The following is an 18,973-nucleotide window of genomic DNA, read 5'->3' on the forward strand; positions in this document are numbered from 1 at the left end:
CTAGGTGTGCTGACCTCACAAAGCACTTGGCTTGCTGGTGAAGAGAGATTGAGGAGGGTTTACTGTTTCTGCAAAGCAGCGAGAAGTGTCTAGATAACGTTACAGAGATTGCGTCTCCTCTATCTTTCTCTGGGCCTTTTCCCAACGCGTCACCCGCTCGCTGGCGGGGACACGTCAGCGGTGTCCAGTGGCTTGCAGGAGCGTCCCGTCCTGAGCCTGCATCGACAGGCTGATAAAACAAGTGTAGGGGAGAGGGAGGGAGATGTGCTAAGCCGGGGCGTTAAATCGGTCACGCGTACGTCAGCTGCCGACTGCTAACGGTGGTGGGGAAGAGAACCCCGAAGAGGAATCTACGACGTGCGAGAGCTCTTTATCTAGAAACTGAATTCACGAGTGGTTTACGGCAGCTTTGATGCCGTTGGTTTAATGTCCTCAACGTAATTTATGGGACCAAATCTATCGACGCAGAGAATTTCAAAATTATTACTCACTGCTTGGCCTTCTGGCCAAGATCAAGTGTCTGTAAGTGTTTTATCTTGCTCTGGAGGGCTGTGTTCTGTGCTGGCAGGGACGGGCTGCGTGATCTCACGGGTTTTCTTCCCTCTCCAGCTGCTGTGATTAAGAGCGTTGGCTTTGACTTTTAGTTCGGGCCAGACTTCTCTAGTTTTCCGTAAGAGCTTCCTGAGAGAAGCAAATGAAATATTGAGGCTCTTATCCTCCAGATCCATGGACGAGGTTTTTGTTGTGCGTGACTAAGGTGCCTTGCTCAGAAGTGTTTTGCTTGCGAAGTTTGGACCTTTGTTTTCTTAACCAGTGGAAATAGGCTTTCTTTTCGTGTTTCTTTAACTTTCTTGGGGAAAATGTCTCTTGTTTCTTCAAGTAGCTGAAATATCAGTTCACCATGACAACGGTATAACCTTTTTGTTTTTCCTTGTATAGATTTCAGCTTTTTGTGCTGCTCGGTGATGTCGTTTCGAAGAGGTAGATGTAATTGCATATATGTGCTTAAAAAAAAGCATGGTTTCTTCCTCTCCAGTAACCAGCAGCAAAACGCCATACTACGTAACTGCCTTGGCTTTTGAGGATTGACAAAACTTGGTGGGTTTTTTTCCCCTAAATAAGCTGCTACCGCTCTCAACAAAAGCTGCTGTTTTATTGAAGTGTGTTGTGTAAGCGCTCTCCTGACATCTAAACAGCACTCCGCATCCCTGTGCGCACCAGCAGGATTGTTCCAGCGCGGCTTTTCTGCTTTGGTTTCTGCCTGGTTTGCACTTTGAAGAAAAGAAATCTCGCTGCTGTTCCCGTTTGCAGCCGTGGCCTTGGGCTGGGGGGAACGATCCCAACAGACTCTTTTTGGGGGGATTTGCAGGCAGAGAACAAAAACGTGTTGGGGGATTTCTGGGCAGACAGCGACTTGGATGTGTCCACAGAGGCTCCGATGTACTACACGTCCTCCAGGTAGTGCGTGGCGGGTCTGAGGCTTGGTCTCACGACTGACTTCTGTGCGCTCAGAAGTGCTCTTACCCACCGTGCCACCGCCTGCCCGCAGAGTCCGGGCGAGGAGGGAGAGAGTAGTCCCATTTTTGAGCATCCAGAGGGCCTGTTCGGGGAAAACCCAGCTGCCCCCCTCGCCCTGGCCACTCGTTTGGCCGAGATGAAGCCCGCAGCCAGCGGCAGGAGCGGGGCGGAAGGGCAGTGCATGCCGGTGTGGTGTGTCCTGGCGCTCGGCTTGCCCTGCTGGGACGCCGGAGAGTTCAGCTTGATGCTGTGTTTGGGTGTGTTAACGTTTTCACTTTTTATTTTTGTCTAAAACATGAGGCGCAGCTAAAATCTGTCGGAGCGGCTCTATTTAAAAATAGAGCAAAGCCAGTGTTTGTCCTGGCTACGCTGAATTAGCGTGCTCTTCTGCTAGACAAGATGAGCAAGGGTCTGACCCGGGTGCTGTATGTGCTCCTTCCAGTGAAGTATTTGTCTGAACCCTTTGACCAGCTGCCGTTGGCACAACTTTTTAGCTTTTTTTCCTTAGCATTTATGTCACGGTCGGTAAGAGTATACTATCTGTTGCTGGCTGAAAATAATCCTGGACAGCTAAGGCCGGTGGAAGGCAGACGGCTATTTATTTAGGTTGATTCAGCTTCCAATAAACAGCTCTGAGGAATGCTCTGAAATTGCCCGTAGGGATTGCTCCCAGAATCACGAAAGAAAGAAGAAAGGAAACTTTTTGGGACACAATGAATTCATTTTTGAACAGGACTTTCTAACCCTGAACTGCTTCCTTTGGACAGAATTAACTGTTTAGGTCTCTCGAGCCGTTTTTTCAGTTGCCAGTCTGGGTCAGGATTGCGACTGATGAATTCTTTCATTTTAGAGATGTTTAAACTGAAATAGCGGTTTTCTGGAAATTATTTCATGTTGTTATGCTTATGCCATTGAATTGAACACCTTCACTACTCCAAACAGGCTGTGTGTGGCATGACACAAAACTGCCTTTACAGAGCGATGAAGAGAGGTGGAGATAACTGAAGTGTTTTCATACGGAAACCTCCGAGCCTTATTCTCTGACCTCTGCCGGTAACGCTTTTGGTAATCGAGAGAGCTTGTTTTTGCAGAAGGACGCACGATAGACCCGTACGTAGCTTCAGTCCTGCCTGGGAGCTGAGCAGACCCCGTCGGCCGCGTATTCATCCTCGCGCTCGGGCGTGGATAAGAGTTTTGTGTCATGGTCAAACAGGAATTACCTATTTCCCAATCAGCAGCAAACTTGTTTGGGAACTAGCGGGAGGGAAGCGGGGGAGCTTCCTGCCGCGGAAGCTGGGTGTGCTGGGACCGGAGCGATGCTGCGACCGCACCGACGCTCTGACCGCACGCTGCGCCTTTCCCTTCTTGACTCACCCTTTCTTGTAACCGGCCCGATTGGGAGCATCGTTGTTGCTTCCCAAATCACTACGTGAAAGGGTGGACCGAGATGCCGCGCTCGCGGGGCGCCGTGGGAAGAGAAGGTGAAGCTTGATGCTCTGCTCTGTGCCGAGGTGCTGTACCTCTTCCTTAAAACCAGGGTGAAGCCTCCAGGATAAGGATACCCCACGGCATCGCAGGGGACGGGTCAGACCCGCTTTGGGACGCTAGCTCTTCGACCGAGGCTCGTTGTGTGTTCTCACGTTTAGTGTTTGTTTTGTGCGATTAAGGCAGCGCAGAGATTTGGTTAAATCCTAATGGAATACCGTTTTGCACGGATGATTAAATGCTAACACCGCGAATCTCCAAGGTGATGAGGCTGGCGGTGCTGCTTCAGGGCTGCTTAAATCATGGGGCTTTTAGAGGTTTCGGTGTACACAATTGCAGGTATTTGCTTAAAAAGAGAAGACTTAATTGCTATTGAACAGGCGTTATATTGTGGTGCCTGGGACGCTTCCTCCGTCCCCGTGTCCTGATGGATCTCGCCACGGTCAAAAGCCTCGTGGCGAGGTGTGGAGTTGGGCTTGATTGGTTTCACCGTAACACACCAAGTCACAGAAGCTTCCTTCCAGCTGGGGATGCTCCGGGGCTGGGCCGGTGGCGGGGGGAGAGGGAAGGGTGACGCGGGGCGGCCGGCTCCGAAGAGCCCCGAGCGTGCCGGGAGGAGGAGAGCTGGCTACGAGAAGCTTCAAACGCAAAAAATGAGAGCTTGTCGGGACAAACTTTCTGGTCTTTAAAGGGAGATGAGAGGGGGTGGGAAGGCGGTTGGAGCCAGTCGTTCTGCGCTGGCTTTGTTTAGCGAAAAGCGTTTGTCACAGATTTTTTTTTTTTTCTTCTTTGCTTGTTTAATATGTATTGAAATGAGAACTTTGATCATTCGATAAGGCTGCTGGATCTTGCTGCTAAGTACCTCTGTTCCTTTTGCTGAAACGCTGCTTTCGCGGAGCTGTAGCGCTTGATGAAATCACAGCGTGAGTCTTTGCACCGCCTGTAACGGGCGAGCAGAAGGGGCTTCGCTGAGCGAGCGGTGGGTGGACCCAGAAGGATTTTTGTGTAGTAACGCTTAATCTGGTAAAACAATTACTGGATGTCGGGGGAAGCCACCCTGCGCGTACGCCGTGGTACGACGGGGGTGTTGCTCCTGGGTGGGGGCAGTTTTATAAGGCTGCGGTCACGGCTCCCACGTAAAAAAAAAAAGATTTGCTGTGTCTGAAGCGGGAAGAAAAACAAAATGAAGGCGCTTGTCTGTGTTCCTGGGCTGGAGGCAAGAAAGCACATCGCTGTTTTATGCATCTTCCTGGCAGGCGCAGTGTCCCTGTCCTGGGAGCGCTCGGCCTCACCGGTGTCGGTCTCGATCTGGCTTTGTGGTGTAGACAGACATTGCAGAGGGGCAGTGTCATCTCATTGCTGCTTTTTTTTTTTTCCTTGCTGCGTGCAAATAAAACCCCAAGATGGGAATCCAGGCCTGAAAGGTATAAGTTAGTACATCACCTCGCAGATATTTAACACCACAGTAGTTACGGAAATCTCTGGGCTTGGCTTCAAGTGGAAGGGTTGATGTTCTGGGCCTTTTTAATAAAAGGTCCTGGAAATAATTTTAAGATAAAGCGTGGTCAGCGCATCTACTGAAACACCGCAGGGCGCTTGGCCCTCCCCGTTCTAATGAAGAAATGGCAATAATGCCGAAAGCCGCGTAACTCCATCGAAGGCGGGGAAGTTGCTGCTACCAGCCCGGAAGGTGGTCCTGCGCGTTCGTGCGCAGCCGGAGGAGCGCTGGAGGCCAGCGGAGCGGCGCAGAGCAGACTCTGTCCGGTAGCACCGACACAAAACTGAGTTTGGCTGGCGGCTGGTGAGCAGAACAGCATTTCCTTGTGGCTTAACGCAGATTCTCTCTGCTCTAAGAGGAGAAGCTGGGAAGAAATCAGCTGTGAGTCAGTGCTTTTTTTCAGATGCTTTGAAACGTTCGAACTGAGGCGGTGTGCAGGCTTTTTTGTGATGCATAGTAATGGATAACCCTTTCTGAGTGTGGCTTTTTTCTTTTGACAGGATCGTCTACTTTCAAAAAATCCCTCACCCCTGAGGTAAGTTTCTGACCGACAAGCTGCTGTGTTCCCTGGCTGAGAGAAAGCCCAGTTTCAGACTTGAACGAGATTGCAGAAATAGCAGAGGTGGAGCAGGCAGTGGTAGGTACAGCAAGTTGCAGATACTCGTTTGGGAAATCAGAGCGCCTTTCCTTCCAAAGAGAATCTCCACTTAAAAAACCCAGCTTGTCCTGCAACTGAGCAGTTCTTGTGCCACCAAAACGCCATGGAGCTCTCCTGCCGCGAGCAAGACGTTCAACTCGTTTTGACTGAGAAGCGCCATTTAACAACCGCGTGTGTTAGAAGACGATGAGTCAGGAGAGCTCCTGTGGCATGAATCAGAGTAGAATTTGCCACCTTCCTAAAATGTTTCCTCAAAGACTTGGCCTTTCTGGTAGAAAGCACCGTGACCAGCCGCGGTTGGTCCAGACTTGCTTAGAGCTGATCTGTTTGTGGTGAGGGTGATCAGAAAAAAGCAAACCCTTCCAGGTGGTCTTGCATGAAGGGGTTTCTCTCTAATTAGACATCTGGCCTCAGTCACGCGGGAGTCAATGGGTTCTTTGAAGGCGTTTCAGTGCCGTTGCTGTCCCACAGGTCAGCCTGCACCATGTCCTCCCGTTGCACGCACGCAGGGACTGGGGCCTTCGGCGCTTCGCAGGCTCCATCTTTGAGAATAGCAAAATTATGCCAGGTGGTTCTGGGCAGCCACCGGCCTCTAGGACGTTGGGTTTTACATCCTTGGTTCTCACCATCTTTTACTCCAATCCTAGATGCCAGGTTCTTCTGGGCAGCCAGGCTCACAGACAATAAAGAAAGGGCACAGAGGAGTGGACTCCACAGGCGAGACTACCTATAAAAAGGTAGGTTGCCTCTTGCACAGCTCATTTGACTGTTGTCATTCTCCTCTTTGCGATGCAAGTGCTGCCTAGAGCAGCGGCGTGTCTCACGACGTTCAGCGTTAGACAGTCGGTAAAGTCTGTGACAGTCGCTGAAGAAGATCTCGGCGAAAAGGAACCAAAGGAGTGAATACGTGCTTCTTGGCTTCTGTTCTGTAGCCTTCTAAAGGGGGATTATTTTTAAACTTTGCCCGTTAGCAACACTTCCTAGGCCTCTTCTGGCTTACTGGGTGCTTTCTGTGCTCTTTGGGCACAATAGTTTCTATAGATCTTGTGGCATTACTGGAATTTGCTTTACAAAGGGGAGATTGTTTGGGTATTTTAAAAAGCCTGTAAATGTGGGTATTTTGTGGATGCTGCTTTTGGTTTATTGGACTTGATCAGAATGGGCCGACTTTCCCTGAACTGAGGTTGACTTCTAGGATGTAGATTAAACGGGTAATGGCTTGATGTGGGCATTTCACAGCTTTGGGTAGGCGAAGCTTCTGGTCTGAAGTCTCTACTCCAGATGTACCTCCGTCTGGCTGTCGGGTATCAGAGCGGAAGGGAGGAGTTCAAATGGTATTTCCACAGAAGCCGGCTTTTGTTACACTGCCCTTTTTGAAATGGCTTATGTCTAGAGGATTGGGATCCAGCTTTCAGCTTCCCAGCAAATTCCAGATACAAGGTTAGACAGCAGTAATGGGGGAGAAAAGTAGAAGCTAATGGAAAATGCCCAAAATGTTTCTTGCAAGAGTCCCAGAAACCTGGTGAGACACTGCATGGGATTTATCTGGGAATGAGACTAATGGCAATCTGTCTGTTTTCCATCCCCTCCTTTTCCAGGGGTGGTAAGTTGTTTTTTTTAAATTCTTTGCCCTATAAAAGCGATCGTAAACAGGCGGTCAGCTGCTCAGCTGATCGTGCTGGCTAATAGAAGAGAAAAATACTTGTTCCTTGGCAACCTGGCCCTGTGGCTCTGTGTTCACAAACAAGGCAGCAATGCTGTGCCGTGTTGGTAGGTTCTGTTTCTCATCAGTCAGACTGTCCTGGGAGTTTAAGCAGGGCTAGGTGAGCTGAGCCGAGACCTATTTTCAAGCAACTTTAGCCTTCTGAGGTTAAGAAGGGAAAGTGGAGCCAAGTTCTTCCTCCTTCCCCATCTAATACTGAAGTAAATGTCAAATACAAACAGGTAGCTGAAGTAGGAAAGGATGTTGTCTTACAACAAGCTGGAGTTACTGCCAGTTTTTGTTGCGCTCCCTTCAGGGAACCGTGAGCAGGTCTCTTGCAGCTATGATAACAGAAAAACAGTTAAGTGGGAGAAATGTTCCTGTTTGTTTTGCGAGGCTTCACAGTGGATGTGTGTCTGGGGAAAAAACTTGAAATGTTTGTCCCCCAGATACTGCGGTGTCCTCTGGTGCCAAATGCTTTGATCTACAGCCATTTCTTGCATGTTGCAGGGGGCTGGGCTTTGTTTAGCTTAAGGAAACAAACACAAGCTAGTTGGATCGTGAGCCCTGGATCTTGTTCTGGGTCCAGTTGCTTTATGGAGAAGCCAAGTGGAATGTCCGTGAGCTGCAGTGCACGAAGTCCAACCTGCACCTGCTCTGCAGCCTCAGCATTTCCAGGCGGCTTTGCAGCAGAGTTCCTGCCTCCGTGCTGCGGGAGCTGACAGCCCACGTAACACCGGGCTGTTGAGCCGATCTCATCTGGGCTGTTCTGGGAAGGACAGCCCGTAGCACGAGCTAGGCTGAAGCACGTCTTGGTGGTCTGAGATGAGATCATGTGCTTCGTAGACAGAAGAGGACTCTTGATGTGAGTAGCTGTTACGAGAACACAGTCCTACATTGTTCTTGGGCAGTTTGCGCAGAGGATGCGGGAGCGGGATTCATGCCTTTGCTCCGCTAAAAATGACAATGAACTCCTTCAGGCACCATGAGCTAGCAAGAGGCGCGGACGGAGGAATGCGGTAGCACCGGACGGAAGTGTGCGTTGTGTGCGGGCCGTGCCTGCCTTCTCCTATAGAAGACCCGAGTCCCTGCCCAAGCTGGGGAAGGGCAAGCTTCAAAGTTTATAGTTCTAAGACCAAGGTGACAAAAAATGTGTTATTCAAAGGGGCAGGATATAATCTGTCCCTGGATGTCTTCCCCCTCTGACTGCAGGGTGTAGAGATGTGTGCTGTGGGAGGAAGAAATGAAATTCAGTCCTTTTAAGGACCGGCTGGATGTTGATTCCAGTTCAAGTCCTTTACTGCTCGACCACCCAGAGTGTGAGGATCAAGCAGGATGCTATCAGATGTAGGGGTGTTCCCATCACCAAAGCGGTATTAGTCAATGAGAAAGAAATGACGGAAGCTGGAACCAGTAGGTGGAAAATACCCCGGCTAACAGTGCTGTTAACTGGGGACTCTCTTCTTTAACTCCATTCATTCCTATTTCCAGTCTGCTGCTCCACATTGCCTAACTCATTTTCTCTGCCCCTCCAGACGACATCATCTGCCTTGAAAGGTGCCATTCAGCTTGGCATCACACACACAGTTGGGAGCTTGAGCACCAAACCCGAAAGAGATGTTCTCATGCAAGATTTCTACGTAGTAGAAAGTATTTTCTTCCCAAGGTCAGTGCTTGCTTTCTACTCTCCGTGGTGCTTTAGTAGCGAGTGGCAGCATTAATTCCTAACCCTGCTTGAACGTGAGGAAGCGGCACCAAACCAGGGCAGCAGAGCTACTCAATGCGCTGCGTACAGACCAGTGCAGGCTCCTGCCTGCGACCTGTTTCTGAAGAACGCTGGCTCTTCCCTATACATGTCCACCATCGGTCGTGGGAACAAAGGCAGGCTTGCTGTTGTGTGTGCCTACGTGTGTCCCTTTTGGGTGGGTGCTTTCTGGCCCTCCAGTGTGTTAGAAGCAGCCAGCTAGTGGGTGTTTGCTTTTTGGGCAGTTTTCTTAAGAAATGTTTCAAATCCAAATACTTGTGTGTGCTTCTGTCCTTGACCAGTGAAGGGAGTAACCTGACCCCAGCTCATCACTACAATGACTTTCGGTTCAAAACCTATGCTCCAGTGGCCTTCCGCTATTTCCGGGAGCTGTTTGGGATCCGACCAGATGACTATCTGGTAAGTTGGTGGTTGGACCAGGTTCCCGTTTGCTGCGTGCTCTGTGTGATGGGGTGTTTGTCGTCTTTCCCCTCTTGGAGCTATGGAGTGCTGTGAGGCCCCGTGGCAAGCTCTGTAAGTACAGCAGTGCTGATGTGACCCTGGGGTTTGCCTCTCGTTGATCTTTAAAAGGGAGAGCCTTCACGCTGAAGTTCCCTGTTGAGGTCTCTCTCACCTCTGCGTTTCTCACCTTGTCCTCCTCAGTACTCGCTCTGCAGTGAGCCACTCATCGAACTTTCAAACTCCGGGGCCAGCGGATCCCTCTTCTACGTATCCAGCGACGACGAGTTTATCATTAAAACAGTTCAGCACAAAGAGGCTGAGTTCTTACAGAAGCTGCTGCCTGGCTACTACATGGTGAGTCACTTGGGCTTTCTCTGCACACTAGGGAAGGGACCCCCAAACGTACAAGTGTGACAAATATTGCTGTGTACCTCCTGGTAGATGTGAGTGGAGGTTTGGTCTGTGCCCCAGCCGAGCAGCAGCTTCTCTCTCAACTGTCCGGTGACAAAGACAGTTATGGACTAACGCAAGCTACCTGGGTATCGCGAGCCTGGCGTGCTGCGCAGGGGTCTCGGGTTGCATGTTGTGACTTGGACCCTTTTGGAAGGTTGCAGGCTGCTTCGTGACCAGCTGTGAACTGCTCGTTGCTTCCTTGCTGCACATCGTCACACCCACGGTATTTTCTCTTGCAAAGCTGTACTTGTGTTTCCCTTCCCAGGACTATGCTTGGTTCTGTCTGCAAAGATGAAGTATCGTGTTGAAGAGCTCTGATTTTAAGTTTCTATTATAGAAGCAGCAGCTTTGGAAGTAAAGGCCTATTAATTCTATGAAAATGGCTATAGCAAAAAAGGCTTTTTCAGTTCTGGCGCAAAATCAGATTCCACCCTGAACACAACGTGTGTGTGATCTGACTGCTCGTGTTTATGTCCAGCCTTTACAGCCACTTCTGTGAAAGGGAGTTTAGCCAGGAGGTAGTCTTCCCATACATACCGTTAGTTTAGCCTTAGGACTTTCGATGCTGCTGGGGTCACTAGCTGAATTCCTTAAACTGCTTCTGAACCCGCAAATAACTTTGCTGTGGTTATATCCCAGAACCACATCGTTTTTCTTCAAAATTCTGTCTAGTGCCTTCGGCAGCTGAGAGAGTTTAGATCCATCTCTATCCTGATGTATTTAGCTCGACCTAAGTGCCGAGTTTAAAAAGGTTAAGCACAAGATTTTCCTTTGCTCTGAAGCCTCCCCAGCTTAGCTTCTGTGTGAATGAGCAGCAAGCTCCCTTCCTTCCTCCCTTCAATCTTCCTCGGACCCATTCAGCTTTGCAGAGAGGTTACTAACAACTGTAGGCATCACCCGTCTGTTCCCCGTGTTCACCTGCCCGTGTCTCAGCTTCTTTGGCAATGGCTTTGAATCATTGCCAGCTCCACTTCAATATAGAAGCACAGGAAGGAGCAAATAATTCCTCTAACTGGCATGTGAATAACCAGAATGGCTTTGAAGGTATTTCTGTGTCTTTGTTCAGAATTTGAACCAGAACCCAAGGACGCTGCTGCCAAAGTTTTACGGCTTGTACTGTGTCCAGGCCGGAGGCAAAAACATTCGCATCGTCGTGATGAACAACCTACTGCCGCGCTCTGTCAAAATGCACCTGAAATACGACCTGAAGGGCTCCACCTACAAACGCCGAGCATCCCAGAAGGAGCGGGAGAAGGTCTTCCCAACATACAAGGACTTGGATTTTATGCAGGACATCCCTGATGGCCTCTTCTTAGACTCTGACATGTATAATGCTCTGTGCAAAACGTTACAGAGAGACTGTTTGGTAAGTGGAAGGGTGGAGGGGGGTGTGAAGAGTTCTTTCCTTTTTTCTGAGTCTTTCCTGTGGAAAGGAGGTGGGAGCTGCTACCCTTGTAGCCTCTGCCTGGGGTGCTGACTTAGAGAACCTGTGGTTTTGGTGGTGGTGTGGACAGCAAGCAGGACCTGGACCTCAGTTTCGCTCAATACTTTCAACCTGAATTAAAGCCCGCGCTGCCTCTAGGGATGGAGGAAGCACCCTCTGCCGTGGTTGAGCTCTGGAGCAGGGCAGGATCCATGGAGAGGGCTGGGATGTTTGACCGAGTCTGGTCTCAGGTCGGGCTGCTATGGAAAAGTCAGTGCTCTCTCCTGGCTTGGGTCCCTGTCTGCACAGGAGCACCACCGACGGTTTTCCTCTAACTCCCTTTGGCGACTGTAGATGAGCTGACTGTGCGTGAGCTGTGGATTAAAAGCCATCCCCTCGATACGCTCGGGGCTCTAGGCAAAAATGCTGACTGTGCTTCTGAAAATGTCTGCTCCGACGGTTTCACTGGGCTTGCACTAATGAGTGAGCCTTTGTTGACTTTCTGCCCAGGTCCTGCAGAGCTTTAAAATCATGGATTACAGTTTGCTTGTTGCAATCCATAACATCGATCTGGCACAGAGAGAGCACGCGATGGCAGACGGGACATCCCAGACCGATACGCGGCGACCTGCTGCCCAGAAGGCTCTCTACTCGACAGCCATGGAATCCATCCAGGGAGAGGCCCGGCGAGGTGGCACCATAGAAACAGATGACCAGTAAGTCAGTGCTGCTGTTCCCAGTGGAATACTGTGAGGAGGGAGGGTCAGACCCAAGCTTGGCTAATGGAGACTTAATTTAGATGCAGACTGGGCTATACAGGATTGCTGTCGCACTGGGCAGAGAGGTCTTGGTATCAAATCTGATGCTTTTATCTTTGATTTCCCTTCCTTAATATAGAAAATATTAATTAAGTATGGCATTATTAAAATGTCTTCTAGGTGGCATTTGAGAGTTCTCTGCCCACCAGTTATTGGCAGCTTCAAGTAGTTATTTCCGTCCACCTCTAGGAGGCACAGGGAGTGCTTTGTTAGATCAGACTAACAGCCCAGAAAGTCCAGCTGCCATCTTAGGATGGTAGTAGATGGTCTTCACAGGTGCTTGGTCTCCTCTCACGGATAGTTGGGATTAATCCTCTCTTCAGTGGAATTGTATACGGAGGGGAAGAGGGTCAGTTCTCAGGAGGTTTAGTGAACTTAGGCGTTTTGCTCTGACTTGTCTTCCCCAGCTTGTTAGCTGAACAGGAGGTGCCTCCCGCATGTTGACGCTTGTTAAATAGTTCGCATAATATTCAGCCCACTCTAGGCTGCGTGAGAGAGGCAGTGGGGTGTGAGAACACCCTGTTCCATGTTTGTGCCCTGTCCTTTTCTAGGATGGGAGGCATTCCAGCCCGCAACGCGAAGGGGGAGAGGCTGCTGCTGTACATTGGCATCATTGATGTGCTGCAGTCCTACAGGTAAGAAACATTTAACAGGAACTTTGAATCCAGCATTGTCTGCCCCTACTTGGTTGTCAAGACTGGCTTCCAAGAAATACTTGAGGCACAAATAAACTTAAGACACAAATAAATCTTTTGTTACTAACCATTTTCTGTTTTCTTGAAGTTGGGCATTTTGGGATTAATTTCTGGGTCTTGCTTACTGTACTTACTTCGTGTTCCCAGAATAGATTTACCCTTATGAAGTTGTTTTTGTATGCTGTGGTGGTTGTACACAGGCACTGTGCAGGAAGCGGCAAGGAAAAAACAAGTGGTGGCTTAAAATGGCCATAATCACTTCTTCTCCCTGTAAAATGAACAGCTGAAGGGCTTACCTTTTCTTCTATTTATATTAAAATGCAATATGCAGAGGGGTACATACCTGCATCCTCTGTTAAATGTCATTGCAAGTTAACTGCCCTTGACAACTATGCCTGTGAAACTCTCCCCTGGGGAGAGTGAGCTGTGCAGTCAGCCCCGGTGTCTGTGGAAGAGTCTTAAAAAAATGGGACAATGAAGAGAATCTAAAGCCGAAGTAGTTTGCATCTGGGGTTTGTTTGCCCCTGTGGTCAGAAGCCAGGCTCGGTACTGAGCGAGCACGATGTGATACAGACAGTGGGGACTTGATGTGAAAATTGTTCTTAATTCTTCCCTTTGTCAGATTTGTCAAGAAGCTGGAGCATTCTTGGAAGGCCCTTGTACATGATGGGGTAAGTAGAAAAATATCACTTTTTAACTTGTTTAGCCAGAATACCAGTGTCTTGTTAAACTGTGCCTGCTGTCCTTGCTCCTTCTGGGCATAGGATCCTGGATTTCTAAGGCATGTGTGTGTTTGCCCGCTCTTATGAAAGCATTGCTTTCTAGGTACTCTCAGAAATGTTGGTTTTGTTAATGCTGGCCACCCACGTGTTCATTAACAAGTATTCATTGCGTTGTATATAATGCCTACTGTTTGTAGCTCATCTGCTTCTCTCAGCCGCTAGTGAGAGCGACTGTGAGAGTCTCCGACTGTTCCTAGTCGAACATTGCGTGTGTTTCAAGGCTGACAGCCTGAGAGAAGCTCATGTTAACCACGATCACTTACTAATTCAGATTCACATGTTCATGTTTGTCCCTCGGACTTCTAGGACACTGTATCTGTGCACAGACCCAGCTTCTACGCCGAAAGGTTCCAACGGTTCATGTGCAACACAGCGTTCAAGAAAATACCACGTAAGTACCTCCGCACAGCTGTACCCGTGGCAATTGCCATGGTTTCTGGCTTCTGCCTGCTCAGCAACTGTGGTTTGGGAAGGTGGACAACAGCGTGCAAGAGCTTTAGGAAGTCTGTCGTGCTGTGTCACCCCTTCCTTCCTCCTAGATCGTTCTTGCCTCACAGATGTGACCTTATAGGAGCTGTTCCATCCATCAGCACGTTCCTTCAGGGCACAGCCCTCGCGCCAGAGTCTGTCACGGGAAAGCTGCTGTGTTGGGTCTTTTACTCCTTCCTGAACATGTTAGAAAAATGCTTTCTGTTTTTTCTTTTTTGTCCTTAAGTAAAGCCTTCTCCCTCTAAGAAGAGTCGGTCTGGCACAACGGTTCCTCGACGGAGCTGTCAAGGAGTGCCTTCCCAGTCGCACATGTCGTGCGAGACAAAAGCACAAGTAACGACAGAGGTGGATATAGAGCAAGGTTGGTGCCTGGGCTGAAAAAAACCAAACCAAAAAGTCGAGAGAAGTTATTTTTTTTTGTTTGTATTTGTCTAATCAAAGCTTGCTGCCTCCTGAGCTGTGCAAGACACCTTCACGTTGATTTGTGGTCTTGCCAGGGGAGGCTGTTTTTGGGGATTGTGGGTGCAAAAAACCAGACAGGGCCAAAAACTCATACACACCAAATGGCCTTTGACAGCCCCATGAGAAAGCCTTGGAGGAGCAGCGAGTCCTTCAAATGCTTGGCTGTTTCCAAGTACTCTGTTGCAACAAATGCAGGGCAGGATGGTAATCCTCATGTTTCAGTAAAAGCCAGTCTTTACTCGCAAGCAGGGTAAGACCAGGTTGTGGAGGTGGGGAATTGTTTCTTCATGTGTCTTCATGGGATCTTTCAACCTCGTCCGAGCATCCAGCGTGGCCCACACTCCCCCTGGGAAGTGGGCTGAGGCTGTGTGGCAGTCCCATGTGCCTGATCTCTTCCCGACAGCTTGTGCCCGTGGGGTTTGTGTCAGGGGAGAAGCTGGGCTAGGCAGTCGTGGGGACACTCGGACTTGGAATGGAGAGCTGCGTGCAGGGCTGGTTCTTCAGTGCTCAGGTGTCTTGGGTGGGATCCGTGCTGGATCCCAACCCCCGGCTAGTGTGGGAGCTCGATCCCGCTTATGCTGGTGATGGAACAGTCTGTGCTTCAACTCAGGTTCCCACCTTGGTCGCCCAGATCTCCTGCCCAGGACCCTGCCAGTAGACGAAGCTAACAGTGATTCCATCGCAACGACCCTGTCCACGTCTTCCTTGGGCAGCGGAGGCCTCAACTCGCCCGCAAATAGGTAAGGCTCTTGCTGTGTTGACGCATGACAGGCCAGCGACTCCTGCAAGCCAGGTTCGTGAGCTGTGGGAGGACTTTGTGCTGCTTTGTGGATGTTTTTGGGTTTTGGCATGCTTGCAGAAATACCCGTTTGAGTGGTCCGTGTGTTGTGGAGCAAGTTCAGTGCTGTCGGTTTGAGCATGTGCAAGGGGGGAGCATTGTGTCGCCGTTCCTGCGTGCAGTTCTTCACAGATGACGTGATCTTGCATCTTCTGCTTGGGCTGCGTGGTGGTCCCAGTACCGTTGAGTTCCGTGTGTGTTCTGTATTTAATGGCTTTGTTCTGGAGGGGAGGTAATTGTGTTAATTAAAGTGAGCTGGTGAAGGTGTCGCTGCCAAAGTGTACGTGAAGGGCATTAATGTGACGATGGGTGATACTGAAGATGACCTTCCTGCTGCTCTTCTCAGAGGGTTGGGCTCTCTTGCAACTTATTGATTGGGAGAGCATTGAGCTCCTACAACTCCTCAGGAAGGGAGGCTGCAGGATGCGTGCAGGTGTGGTTCAAAATGTCTCAGAAGCTGACATGCATGGAGAGCCCGGAGGGAATGGTGGCTGCCTTTGAATGTTTAATTTCTTGCTGAAGTGGTAAGACTAGCAGGGACGAGGAGGAGCTGTGGTCAGAGGACGATCCCTTTTGTAGAAGTTGTTCGGAGGTGTTAACTTCCCTTCCTGGAAACCATCTGCCCCATTCCTGACCCACTGCCTGCGCAGCGGCACTGACCAAAGTGTCTGCTCTCTCCTGAGCGGCGGGAGAACAAGGCGCAATTGTAATTAATGCCTCTTGCTCCCTCTGTAAAACGTGGAAACTTCTTGGTAGGGATCCTAAACCAGAGCTGCTCCTTTCCGGCACGTCAGCATGCCTGAGGTGTTCTTTTTACTTAACTGCGGGTCTCTCTCCCTCAATCTCTACGTAGGTCAGTGGGCGTACAAGTGCATAAAGCTGACAGCTCAGCCAAGGATTTGACTAGAACAGCTCCCGGCATCTTCCTGTCTAGGTGAGGGGAGGAACTGGACTTTGCCTGAAACCTTCTCTTGTCTAGAGGGTGTGCTCAGTGAGACTTACCCTGGGATGTGGCCGCACGCTTGTCGCTCGCTAGTGGTTACAGAGGTTCTGTGCAGGCAGTTCGCTCCTAAAATGCAGTGCTGTAACACGGTGTGTCCCCGTGCCAAGGCTCAGCAGTCCTTAACGCCTCTGTCTGCTGTAAGGCTCAATGGTAAAACCTCTTGGGATGGTGTCGTCCTGACCCTGCGCAGCACTGAGCACCCTTCTTGGTAAAAACATGGGTTCTGGTAGGTAAAATCAAACCTGTTGCACCATTGGGCTGAGTCCCATACGGTTGCCCGGATGCAAAGCCTGATCTGTGTTTGCTCCGGGTACCTCTGGAGCGGAGCACGTTGCTTACCATAGCCTGCGGGCACTCGAGCATGTGGTTACCCTTTGCCAACATCCCATAAAGCCGTGTGCCAGTGCCAGACAGGTAATAAAACCCAGGAGGGAGGAGGCACCAGTGTCTTCTCCTATGCAGGGCCTTGGGGTCTGAGCTCCCTACATCAGACCTGTTGTCAGAGGCTTAAATCCGCTTTTGTGACCTTGGGAGATCCGTAAAGCTCTGCAAACCCTGAAAAGGATGAAAGTGATTTGTGGATTGTTGATTTATAACAATATAACTCGTTGAATGGATTTAAAAAGATGTTGGGTTTTTTCTTCTCTACGGAATCAGCCCGTCTAGCAAGGTGTTTACCACCCTTTGGGGAGGTAACCTTAAATCTCCGTAGCCCTGTGCAAAGGGGTGTGATCTCACCAAAAATCTCTCCAGTTAGAGCTTCTGTCCTTCTAGGGGTGGGCACAGGGGAAAGGCAGGGTCTGTCCTGCTCCAGCTCTGCCTCGGGAACAGGAGCTCAGCCCTCTTGTCCGTGCTACGACAACCTTGGTCTCTCTTTTGCAGCACAGCCTCACGCCTGCCTCAGAAATGTTGCCACGTGCCTCTGTTTGGGGTGTGCAACCTGTGTGTCGAAGACGTGCTCTCCGCCGTGGCGTAAGCGATACCATGCAGGCGTGGGTGCCCTCGCGAGGCTGGGATTCCCCTGGCCCTCAGCCCAGCTCTGTCGCTAACCTCTGGCAGAGGCGTCCTGGTGTCGGGACACCTAAACGTCAGCACGTGCCCCTGGGAGTGGAAGCAGGACTGGCATCCTGCGGCAAGGGGTTCCAGAGGGTGGTCCCTTCTGTTTGGAAGGGGCACTTCGTTTTCTCTTAAACGCTGTAATTCAGTGGTGGGCTTGGCAGTGTTAGGTTAATGGTTGGACTCGATGATCTTAAGGGTCTGTTCTAACCTAAACGATTGTATGATTCATCCTGCAGCGCTGCATTAGGACTGTGCTGCTTTAGCACTAATTAAGAAAAACCTCAAGGGCCGTATGCGCTGTAACCAACGCTGAGCATCGCCGCCTTTAATTTCTGCATAGGACAGGAGCAGCGAGTCGCCAGTTAGAGAGCTCGGCGGAGGAGGAAGCCAGAGCAGCTCAGAGTAACCGGGCGCATAGGTGAGGCGTGATCAGGCAGAGAGGGAGCTGTGCCTTCCCGGCGAGGATCCCCATGTCTCCATTCGGGTGCTGATCCAAGGGTGTCTGCGTGGGGTGATGCGTAGCCTGATGACTGAACAGCTCAACGCTTCCTGTACACTAGCAACAGGCAATCAAATCCCCGCTAATTAAGGCAACCACTGCAGGCAGGCTGGGACAAGCCTTGGCTGTTGGCCGCAGGAGGGCCGAGCGGGTTCCGCCATCCGTAGGCGGTCCCGAAACCTCCGTTTTAGTCGCCACTGCACCAGAGAGCCCTGACCGCGTGGCCTGCGTGAAACGTGCACTTGCAGACTTGGCTTCTCACGCGAGGGGCAAGGAGAGAAGCTGTGGTCGCCATAGCCTCAGTAGGAAGTGGGGCAAGACCCAAGCTGGGAATTGGAGTTCCTCAGCCAGCAGGTTGCGACCTTTTAGCTGTAGGATCGTGAAAGAAGTGGGGAAATACCGGGGGCGTTAGAGCCAAGCAAGTCGTCTTCCGTGCCCCACCTTTCCTCCTTGGCAGTGTATCCTGTCGGGTGCTCAGTGTGCCCGTGTTATATATCCTGCTGTCAGGCTGTAGCTTGCATTCAGAGCACAGGAGGTTTGTAAACGGTTTGCCGGAGGCTTTTTCAAACAAGGGTGCCTCTGTCTGGAAAGGCCGAGACTCACGGAGCTTCGTGGTTTCTTTGTCCCTGGTCTGTTCTCACCCGGGACCATTTCTGTGTTGGTGAGGTGCCTGAAGACTTCTGTAAAGAGGTGCTGCTGCTTGGCTGGACGAAAGATCCTCGTTTCTAATGTCTGAATTCATTGGTTCAGGGGGATGATTTTCTAGGTGGTGTTTTTGGGTGCCTGGCCTAGCAGGGATCGTGTTGCCTGTGCCTTCATATTAAACCTGCCTAACAAACGCCTTTGTGCCGGGATGTTCCCGTTGGCTGGGTACAGCAGGGCAGCCCCGGAGATGTGACTTATTGACGGCTCACTCTTAAAAACTGCTTTACAGTTCTCCCCCTTCTGTTTCCCCAGCGGCTCCCCAGGGCCTTCCATACCAGAGTGCTCCGCAGAGCTGAGAGAGCAGCTCGAAGACCTGCAAGAGACGGAGATAAGCTTTGTGAGTATTTCCCTGTTTAGGAGGAAAAGAGCAGCTCTGGAGCTGGATGGAGGTTTGCAGGGGTTGTGCGGTCCCGAGCGCTGGGAACACGGGCGCTGAGCGGGATGTGCGAGTCGATCAGAGCAGGAGCAGATGTTCTTCAGCCCCTCTGGTATGCGACAGCTCAGCCTGCCCTGTGCTAGGCACCGTTCGTGCTCTTAGTGATATCTGCTGCCCCGAGTGCCTTAAATTAGATAAGCAGGAGGCAAAGCAGAGCTGTTGCTCTTTCCTGAGGGCCCGGAGTGGGCCTGATGGCAGAGATAAAGCGGGGTGAAGCTGACCAGGCTCATCTTGCCGTCCCTGT

The 18,973-nt window shown here is 50.6% G+C and overlaps 1 protein-coding gene across 1 annotated transcript; it reads left to right on the forward strand.

Moving 5' to 3' along the window:
• The first annotated feature begins 5,806 nt into the window (after window positions 1-5,806).
• Window positions 5,807-18,589, forward strand: PIP5K1A (phosphatidylinositol-4-phosphate 5-kinase, type I, alpha). Its single transcript, XM_010289697.1, has 12 exons — window positions 5,807-5,896; window positions 8,397-8,527; window positions 8,908-9,025; window positions 9,269-9,421; window positions 10,587-10,886; window positions 11,454-11,659; window positions 12,313-12,396; window positions 13,079-13,127; window positions 13,545-13,629; window positions 13,954-14,088; window positions 14,800-14,929; window positions 18,523-18,589. Exons 1-12 carry the CDS (start codon window positions 5,807-5,809, stop codon window positions 18,587-18,589), a joined length of 1,548 nt encoding a protein of 515 aa, XP_010287999.1.
• Window positions 18,590-18,973: the final 384 nt, after the last annotated feature.

The sequence above is a fragment of the Phaethon lepturus genome, unplaced genomic scaffold (assembly GCF_000687285.1).
Source record: "Phaethon lepturus isolate BGI_N335 unplaced genomic scaffold, ASM68728v1 scaffold39590, whole genome shotgun sequence".
Taxonomy (NCBI): domain Eukaryota; kingdom Metazoa; phylum Chordata; class Aves; order Phaethontiformes; family Phaethontidae; genus Phaethon; species Phaethon lepturus.